At 38.2% G+C, this 10,290-nt stretch overlaps 1 protein-coding gene across 1 annotated transcript in view; it reads right to left on the bottom strand.

The window, feature by feature from the left end:
- The window catches only part of ADCY1 (adenylate cyclase 1 (brain)), a 116,192-nt gene that overhangs the window by 1,211 nt on the left and 104,691 nt on the right, over positions 1-10,290 (bottom strand). Inside the window, exons 15-19 of the mRNA XM_009323210.1 lie at positions 7,973-8,089; positions 6,669-6,815; positions 6,183-6,281; positions 2,008-2,122; positions 268-392 (exon numbers count right to left, since the gene is read on the bottom strand). Of these exons, the coding sequence (XP_009321485.1) occupies positions 268-392; positions 2,008-2,122; positions 6,183-6,281; positions 6,669-6,815; positions 7,973-8,089 (603 nt within the window). The remainder of the gene's footprint in view (positions 1-267; positions 393-2,007; positions 2,123-6,182; positions 6,282-6,668; positions 6,816-7,972; positions 8,090-10,290) is intronic.

The raw sequence follows: 10,290 nt of genomic DNA, 5'->3' as shown, positions 1-10,290 counted from the left end.
CCTCCAACTGTATGCAATGCAGCAGAGAACTCTGTTTCTTCTAATGGGAAATGATTTATTTGAGGATTTAGTTGCCTCCAAGTAGTGAAGTGTTTATAATGGAAAACAACTATACCTCTGATGCTTGAATCATCTGGAGAATGTTGCCCTTTTCATAAGAACCACAAGATCAAGTGAGGTTGCGTTTTCTAAGTAGTCTTGAAAATGTAACCACATATAAAACAGGAGGTATGTAAAATTTGCAAAATTGTCTCAGAATGCACTCACCTGAATTTTCCCCTGCACTCCAGTACTATCCATCCGGCTGGCAACATTTACAGTGTTCCCCCAGATATCATACTGTGGTCTTCTGGCTCCAATGACTCCAGCCACTACTGGCCCGACATTAATACCTAAAATGAAAACAATGACTTTGGTTTCAAACACTACAGCATATTATCCAAGGGAAACATGAATCCTGCAAAAGAGATTTAACACAAGTGCATTAGAATTTTTCTGGTCATAGGACATAATATATGTTAAATTAATGCCAATTGGACTTTGTATTTGTAAGAGCTGTAGAAAAAAATAAAGACATACACAGAGATATTTTATTGGAAATGCAGTATGATAGGCAACATAAAAATTTGGCTCATCTGTGGATTTTCTTTTTTTATTTTTTTTTTTTTTTAAGAAAAGCAGAAAAGCAGTGGTAGTGCAGAGTTTAGTTGTAGAATAATTCAGGACAAACTGTTAAAGATCTTTGATTGTTTGTTACGACTTCCACTGTGGTTGCTCATATAAAGCCTTTCAATGGAGGTTTTCCAAGTGGAATGGAAATAGTGGCCTGGAAAACACGAGGAATGGGGTAAGGGAAGCGTGTCACATTGGTTGTCAGTACCAGACAACTCAGATGAGGGAGACACTGGAAGAAGACAAGAGTATGTGAAAATGGCACAAGCATCTTTTTTGGAAAACCACAGGGCTTGATTCTACATTTCTGACTGATTTTGACACCTTGTTTGGAAGAAAAAAGCGGATGTTCCTTCTTCTGAGTGCCCTGAAGAGCTGCACATGCTAAACCCTGCATGAAGTTCTGTGCAAGGGCTTTCCCAGGCAAGTTACGCAGAAGAATAGGGGTTAGATATTTGTCTTCTGCCCCTTTGTGAAACTGGAAAGGCCAGTTATAACAGAGTTCAAAGAGAATTTGGGGTTTAAAATTATTAGGATATACAGGAGGGCAAAGATGTATAACTCTCCTATTGCTACCCTTGATACCTTTGGTCTTTCTCAATCTTCTGCTGCTAGCAACCTCAATTTTCCCCTTGTCCAGCCCGTTCTCACAATTCAGCCATGAAAATATATAGAGAAAGAAGCTGGAGAAAACTATCTGTGTTAGAATATGCAATGGAATGAGAACAGCAGTGGAAGTAGCATTGGAGAGGAGTGGGATGCAGGGAAGGAAGGGAAGAGGGGAACTTGCTCTCTAAGAAGGCAAGGAGAAAGGACTCCAAGAGATAAGACAGGTAATAACATGTAAAGGATTGCATGGGAAGGTTTGTGAAGACAGAGGATTTGATTTGTTGGAGAAAACAGGACTGGTTCAGGTGATTTGGCATCTGCGGACAAAAAGCTCCCATCACACTTTTAATGCCAACAAAGCTTTTGCAGACGGAACTTAATAGTTAAATACAGTCAGACCCAGTTTTCAGCAGTTTAGCAATGCAAAGCAGTGTAAACCACAAGACTGGGTGCACTAATAATATTGTATAAAATTATTGGTGCTGTTTCCTTTTAAAGGTGCATAGATTAAGTAAACACACTGGAATTGGACACAATTATAATTCCTTAATACTGATGCTTACCATGCAGCCTGCTGACCTTCTACATGGATGTGATTCTCCTGCTAAAGGACGCTTTTCAGTTTTAATCATGAGTGCAGAACAGGTAATCCTTTGCAGACAGCACAGGGAAAGCCAACAAACAACAATGTTCTGCTTGTGTGATAATTGTAGAAACGTGACTTACCAACTCGTAGGACAAAGTCGTTGTAAGACTGATAGTTGATTTCATCAAGAACATCAAACATCTCTATTGCAAAATCTGCCAGTGTACTCAGATGGGAATAAATTGATTTTTTAGCCTAGAAACAAAATAGTATTGCACATTAGATTTGTATGGTACTGAGAGGCAGGTGAAATACCGAAGTGAAAAACAATGAAATGCTCAGACTGCATGGCTTAGGAAAAGAATCTAACCTATTTTGCTGTTTGTGAAAAGAAACTTTTGATGGTGGCTACAGCATATGCATTCTTTTCTCAAGTACTGAATTCTTTTTTTTTTTTTCCTTCTCTCTCTCTTTTTGATTTCTGGGAAGAATGGAAAGCACAGTTCCCGTGGTAAAGTGGTTCTGTTGCTAGAGAGCTGCAGATGTTTGTTGTGAGCGTGGCAGGGAATATAACCTGCTTTCTTACAAAACTGCTTTGCCTGATGATTATTAATAACTATAGTTTCTGCCCTCTTCTCCCTTTGGGGTTTTTGCTAGCTCCCGGCTCTATGGGGTGCATGCTGTTCCCATTGACAAAATTCCTGTTAGGTTTAATCCTATGAGATGCAAATACCCCTATTTTTTTTCCTTTCCAGGCAAGCTGAAGTGAGTTGTTATAAAACATACCTAAAGGAACTAAAGCAAAAGAACCAGAAGGGATCAACTGAAACGCTGAAGTATCAACTTGTGAAAAAAACCCCAAAACGTAAGAAAATAGTTTTTACAACTTCAGTCTAATTAAACTGTGGAACTCATTTTCAGAAGATATTGTGGATTCCAAAAGTTAGCTAGATACAAACATAACTACTCAAATTCATGGAATAAATATTTGCTACAAAGTAGTAAAAAGATATTATCTGTAGCCTTAGAATTTCTTAAGCAGCGTATCATTAGAAAGTGGGAAAGTGAGGTTTGCATGTTTGTCCTGTAACTCATGACCTTTCCCCAGGATCTACCGTTGGCTAGTTAAAGACTGGTTACTAGAATAGACCTTTGACCTGACTCAGTATGGTTGCTCTTATGTTGTGCTCTTATTTGAATAATAAATATGAATTCTTGAACAGATTTGCAAAGTGAAAGTGGGCTAAAGGTAGGATATGGTGAAAGAAATGCAGGGTCAGTGGCAGTCTAGCTTCAGTAGGGTGTTGCACAACAGGGCTGTGGCAGCTGGCATGAGATGAGAGCTCGCTGGGTTTTTGTCATTATAGTGAGATTGTATAAATGGAGTACTTGACAGTGGCTGAGAAACCTGAGAAACAGGTTGCTATTTGCTTTGTTTGGCTCAGTTTGAAAGGGTTCCTTCATGTGTCTGGAAAATTTACAAAAATTAGAGCAAAGTGCTAGCAAAAAATTATGAAAGTCATCCTTGGGTCAGTCCCAATTTTTAGGAAGGATATTTTTATTTACCTGCCTGGGTATCTGGCATTCTGCTTCTTGCATTGTCAACTAGCTCTACTCTTTTCCAGCCTCACCAAGACAAAGGAAGAACAAGAATTAAGTTTAAAGAGCTGATGGCTACACTTCCAACAGGGAAGGAGAAGAATATTGAATGTCTGGAGGAGGGAGGGACGAGTGTATAGTTTTAATTAATCCTCTAATCTTCTTTATATTCCTTATCCTTCCATTTCTTTGCTGCCCGATGAATGTGTTGATTTCCTGCAATGCCCCTCAGGGTTGCAGAGGAGAGGACTGGTGACAAATACTGGATGTGCTGCAGGTGACAGATGCCTCTCAAAAGGATTACTGGCAAACTCTTTTGAACCTGCACTGAAGAACATCACAAAGTTAGGACCCTGGTGAAGTCAGGACCCTGGTGAAATCACAGATGTAATTTCAAAGGACTTCACACACACAATGAACTTATATTGTGCAAAAGATCTACAAAGAGCTTGGTTTGTGTGCTGCCCTGATGGATGATGTAACTGGCAAGCAATTATTTATTTAAACATCAGAGGAATAGTTACTGGAAAGACTGCCCAGAGCATCACAGCAAAACCACTCTGGCAGAGGCAATGTGCATTTACTATAGTCATCTGCTGAAGTCAAGCTGCAGAAACAACAGTCCTGTAAAATATGGGATTTAATTATTTAACTTCATCAGGGTACTGGGTTCTTATGTGTGTAAATATCCTCAGTTAAGAGCACAGTTAACCCTATCCACTGCTTTCTGCTCATGTCCAAATCCTAGTATGAAATTGGTGGCTCACAATCAGAAGCTGTGCCAGATTTTCTGATGAAGCTGGGACACTCCTGGCAGAGGGGAGACCAGAAGCTCTTGAGTCTCTTCTGGCTCCCCATGGACACATATGACTCTGTAGGGCAGCCCAGGGACTGTGTGACAGCTGGCAGTGATTGTCTGTGCATGACAGGCTACCCAGGATCATCAGACTTCTAACACGTAGTTGCGTGCTGAAGACCTGGTGGGAAACTGCTAAGAGGATGTGAATAATTTCTACTCATTTGCATCACACAAGCAGTGGGAAGAGTTCACGGAAGAGCTGAACCCCCAAGTTAAAGTGAAAAATATTGGCTGTTTCATACAAAATCTTTAGGTTTTCTGGAATAAGAATGTTAAATAAATTCTGCCTCTACAGAAAAGATCAAAATTTGCCCCAAGATTTCAGAGAAAGGTAGAGTCCTGTACAAGACCTTCTGCAGTGATTTAAAATGCATTATTATCATAAGCTCAGAGTGGTATCTTCAGTACTGGGCTAACTCAGCTGACCCATCAGTTAGCAACTATAAAATACAAGACATAAACATGTTTAGGTTTTGGAACATATGCTGCCAAAGTTACCCAATAACATACTTGTTTTCAGGATTATAGTTCAAAGAGCATTTATAGCAGACACACAAGTATGCCGTTGCCTGTTTGCCTGAGATCACATCGAACAAAATTCAAAGGATCAATTTTTTTGCCTGTCTCAGGGCACAGGAGTCAAACATTTCAGCATAAATGGAGTCTTAAAAATACCTTCTTGTAATGTGTAGATTTCTAGGAATGATACAAAGGAAAGCACCAGTTGTAAATACCCTGCAGACCAGAAAATTAGTTGCATGTGATATACTCCAACATGATTCTAACAGTTGATTTCAGTGTGGCCTTGTTGTTTATTTACCCTGTGAGGATAATTGTTGCTAGAAAGTTCACAGGCCATCTTCTGGCCCTTTTTGCTTTTGCCCTCTAATTCGGTGTTATTTTGCAATGCTAAACCATATGCATGAGAGTACCTCTACAACATAAGTACACGCATATCAGAACAGGGGAGAGGTGTCTGGAAATTCTGGGCAGACTAGGTGCATGGATTGCTTTCATTTTCATTATATTCTTCATATTATTAATTTTATTAATTTTTCATAAATTAACTTTATTAATATAATTATTAATGTGCATAGTACTCTGTATACAATATATTCAGTATACTGTCCACAGGGTTCTCTGCTTTTCCAGATGCTGCATGCAAATCTAGGAAATCTCTGTCCCAAGACACAAACTTAAGGTGAGAAACACACTCAGAAGTAGTAATGAGGATACAGAAGAAGAACTGTGCCCCAGAACTAGTGGGTCTGAAATGACTTTGACTTCTTTTATTGCTGAGTAATTAAAGGGGTAAAAAGAATGCTATCAGTAGAGACAAAGAAGAGCTGATTTGGAAGGAGCAGGGTAAAGTGCAGCAATGTACCTAGCACTAAGTTCCTGTCCATGATGGGGGTTGGGAGAGGCTGTTTGTTTTGATTGTAGGTTGCACCCAGATTTCAATATAAAAAAGAACAAAAAATCACATTTTAACATTCTTCTGTTAGTTTTGCAGCAATTCATTACACCTAGACTCTCCCCTTCCCTGCATCTTACGAGGTCGTCTAAGATACTGGGTTTAAAACACCACCACTCTGACTTAAGAGCTTTATACACCAATTTGCAGAGAATCCAGAGCTGCAGACAATGAAATCCCAAATGAAGCCATACGAACAACTGCTAGGATAGCAATTTTTCTTTTCAGGCTACAGTTGTTCTTTGAATTTCAGATTTAATTGTTGTAAAGAAGTAATACAAGTTATCTATTATCACATAGAGTTAGTTGTGTTTCTGATGTTTCTCGGGAAATTGAAGGATAATGGTTCCTCCACAAACGACCGTCATGTAAAATCTTCTTACCTTAGTTCCCGAAGTAGGTACAAGTCCCACAGCTGCCATATATGTACTTCCAATTGTCTTGATCTTTTCTATGTCCTTATAATATTCTTTGTCCATAAGCTTTGTTTAAAACATAAAACTGTTAAATGTTACATAATATTTTAGACAAGCAACCATAGCTATCAGATAATATGTGCAAGTTGATTAAACCATATTATTTTTGGTAAGTTGAGGCTTGTCCACTTTGAGGCCATTGAAAAACCTACCGTTAACTCACATTTTAATACTCTTCCTATATTAGAGGAATTTGAGGTGAGACTCACATACCTAAAAGTACAAACTGGGCAGTTTGTAGAAGCCCAGTGGACACCAACTACAATTAAATAGAAAGTTTGTAGTACTGTTTTATTAGGCAGTTCAAGATACGCTGAGTTGCTACAGATAATCTCTGTTGATAGTAATTCGGTAGAACTGATATGATCAAAAGTCAAAGTGTTTAGACCTTACCTCATCAAAATCAGCAATAATTTCATTTAACAGGCGTAAACATTCCACTCCCATATTATTGCCGTCCAATTCAATGTAGAAATCATTGAAATTTGGGATGGAAGCAAACATCACTCCCACTTGTGAATATGACTGGTAATAAAGGTCCTGCAGTTCATAAGCAAGATATAATTTTTATTTTAAAAGATTAAGGTAAACCAGGCATCATTATTATGATATCTATTCTACTGCTAAGCAATAGCTAGGACAAAAGCCATCATTTTTGGTAGAGAGAAAGCCAGCCTTATTAAAAAAATGTTGAAAGATCTCTCCACTCAAAAACACAAAAGAAAATTAACAGCAAAGCTATTAAACCCATTTAAAACAACTTAGACTTTTTCTTTGTTCAGACATGGAAGCAGTGAGCAAAAATTTTGTAGAAACTCTTAACAGTTATAGTACTTTTATTGTATGAGAAACATAATTGCATTTTCTCAATTTTGTTTTATAACTAAAATAGGAGACAGAACAATTTTGCCTTGCAGCACAAAACCAGCCTCGCTCCTTCATGTCTTTCCCTGAGTTGCGGAGTCCTGTGTTCAACACTAACAATATAATGCTGTTTTGTACAGTAAGGTTTCTGCTTAAGAATTTGGAGGGCTCGTGGAAAGTAAAACCACTCTTCAAATACATTGGTTCAAATACATTGATCCAAACTCTCAAGAGCAGTATCATGGTCATTACGGTGACTCCAGTGCTACAGGTATTGCAGCTGCACCGGAAGGACTCTGGTAAGGGCTTCCTGAACCACTTTATTTAATCACTGCAGCCTTTGATGTTAAAAGCTACTGAGTCTTCCTTGGGTGTGTACAATTCTCTGTTTTTAACTTTAAATGGATGGGTTTGGTAATGGCAGTGTATTTCCAGAACTAGAGTGGTTCATATGGAAGTGTCTGGCAGTTCATACACTTCACCATTCAGAACCAAACTGAGCTCATGAAATGCTGTGATAAATCCCCGTATTCTAAATTGATTGAAAAAAAATTAGTGATTTGCATGCAGGCTCTTGGCTGCATTGACGTTGAATGACACAACGTTCCCTTATCCTGCTTTTTATTAAAATTCTTCAGAGGAGGATACTACAGTGAGATAAATAATCCCAGTCTAATTCTTGAACACAAGTTTTTACAAAACTATTCCTTTTAACATGAATGAAATTTTGTAAGTCCAAGCCTTTCTTGAAAACACAGTTGAAAGGTGACCCAAGCTACATAGGGTCATACCCACACAACATCACCATGTATTTAAATTTTATCTTGGTTTACCATATTTCTTGGATTAGACATAAGAAAATGCTGTGCAACGTGTGCTGGCAACAGGTTGAAGAGAATTCTTTTATTATCCAGCTTGACTCTCTCCATATCATCTCTCTCTTCTTCTGCCTGTGGGGACAGGAAAAGAAAAACCTTTCCAAAAAGCAAAAAAATTAGCTGATGGCTGAAGCCATCAAATATCTTCTATTAATTCATCCTTTGAAATTAAACTGAGCAAAATAATGCCTGCAAAGTAGAGTGGGAACAGTTCTCCTATACCATGCTTTTATGTTTGGGGCAAGATCCTTAGTAATTCAAGCTAAAGTCTCTGGGCTGATGACTACTTTCAGGGCTTGATCAGCTAAGTGTTTTGGTGTCTTCTGTAGTTCTCTGATCTTTTAAATAGGCCCTTGATATTTTCACAGAGTAAAAAGCTAGAATAATCCCACTTAAGTCACATTGGCCTTCGAGGCCGATTACTTCCCAGGTAGGTGGAGACAGTGACAGCAGTATTTGATCCACCTTTCAAAAAAGAGAAGCCTGGAGAATCACCAGTGTTTAAAGCAAACCTACTTCATTTTGCAGTAAAATGGCAACAGACCTGGTAAGACAGTAACTTCAACAGAGAAGAAGGTTTTAAAATGGAACATCCTTAAGAATGATATGCAATTAAAAAATTATTTTAATATAAAAAATAATTAGCATTTCTGGAGTTGGTTTTAATTACTCTGGTATTTGTCACGAAAACATATACAGCTCCTGTGCACATAAATTTCTGTGCACAACAGCAACAGAAATTCTATTATTCATGTGAATGACAGCATTCAGAAAGAGTGCCTAGGAGTTAACACAGCTGAGTTCCTTAACCCGAGATACCGGTATCTTATTACAAGTGTCTTGACTCACAGGAGTTAGTGGGAGTCACGCATTAGGAAACAATTCTAAAAATCAGACTCCTTATTGGAAAAATACTGAATATCTAGGGATCTCATCTGGGACTCCTAGGTTTGCAAATTCCAGCCTAGTCCTTAGTAGACTCTTCTGCAAAATTACTTCTCTGGAATTTGCTCCTTGTTGTTAGAGTGACTTTTGGCCCCACATTCTGATTTCAATTAGAGAACGTGATCAGTACCATATAATTAATCTCATAGAAATCACAGCTTATTCTTTGCTCTTGAATCACACTCAACAGAACTATAACACAAATCTTCTGCCGTGATCCCAATATGAAGTTACTTATCTAGTTACAGTCAGCAGAAGACTGGAAGGCCAAATTCTCAGGCATTGTTGAGAAACTACAATCATGTAAACCACTGAAGAATCTTCTCTAATCTTTGTTGGTGTCTCTTTTGTATCTAGAATTTGCTACCCTGATCTATTACAAAGTCCACATACTTTTCTCACTGCCCATTCCTGCCTAAGTAGGAGAAAACCAGTCACCTCTTGCCTTTGTATAGTCTTACAATATTCTTTTCATGTGATTTTTTTTTCAGGAAGCTAATTTTTGCTTTCCATTACAAAACTTAGGAAATAACCTTTTTATTCAAATCACACAGTATGCTTTGCCTTGCAGTTTACTTCTGTATTCTTAAATTTCTTTACAAGTAGAAAGAATGCTAAAAGAGAACCGGGTTTATAAACATAACTTCTTCAGGAATCATTCCCTTTTGAAATAAATTCTCAGCTCCTCCTCTAATTTGTGTAATAAGAATCAGAATTTATTCTAGAGGTGAAATATCAGTAAACATTAAATAGCAGTTAAGCTTTGCAAGAAATATACCTGAAATTTTTATTTGAAGCAAGTATCTATTTCCTGTTTGTGAGCTGTTTTCCTGACACTTTTTTTGCTGTTTAAATTTCATATGCTGTTTTCTTAAAATATCCTTCCCCTATTTTGGTGGTATAACTCTGTCTCTGACTTATTGTTGTCTATAAACATGTGTAATGGCCTCGTGCCTTTAGTCTGACTGTTGGAAGTTAAATGTTCTAATAGTAAAAATAAAAAAATTTCCCCCCCTGAAAATTCAAACCAAGCTTACAACTCCATTTGTACATCATATTGGAATATGGGAAATTTTACTCTGACGACAGCAAAGAGATTTGCAAACTGAATTCATGCTCTGAATAAAAAATCTGTTTTGGACTTGTTATCCTCAGGGTACTCGGCGCCCTGAGCTGGAAAACAGGGATGGCGAGCAGGATGAACCCCCCATAATCCAAGAGGAAGCGGTCAACGACCTGCTACGCCACCTGGATGCTCACAAGTCTATGGGGCCGGATGGGATCCACCCGAGAGTGCTGAGAGAGCTGGCGGAGGAGCTCGCCAAGCC

The sequence above is a fragment of the Pygoscelis adeliae genome, unplaced genomic scaffold (genome assembly GCF_000699105.1).
Source record: "Pygoscelis adeliae isolate BGI_AS28 unplaced genomic scaffold, ASM69910v1 Scaffold360, whole genome shotgun sequence".
Taxonomy (NCBI): domain Eukaryota; kingdom Metazoa; phylum Chordata; class Aves; order Sphenisciformes; family Spheniscidae; genus Pygoscelis; species Pygoscelis adeliae.
Note: the sequence above shows the minus strand (reverse complement) of the source record. Positions and strands in the feature narration are given on the sequence as shown.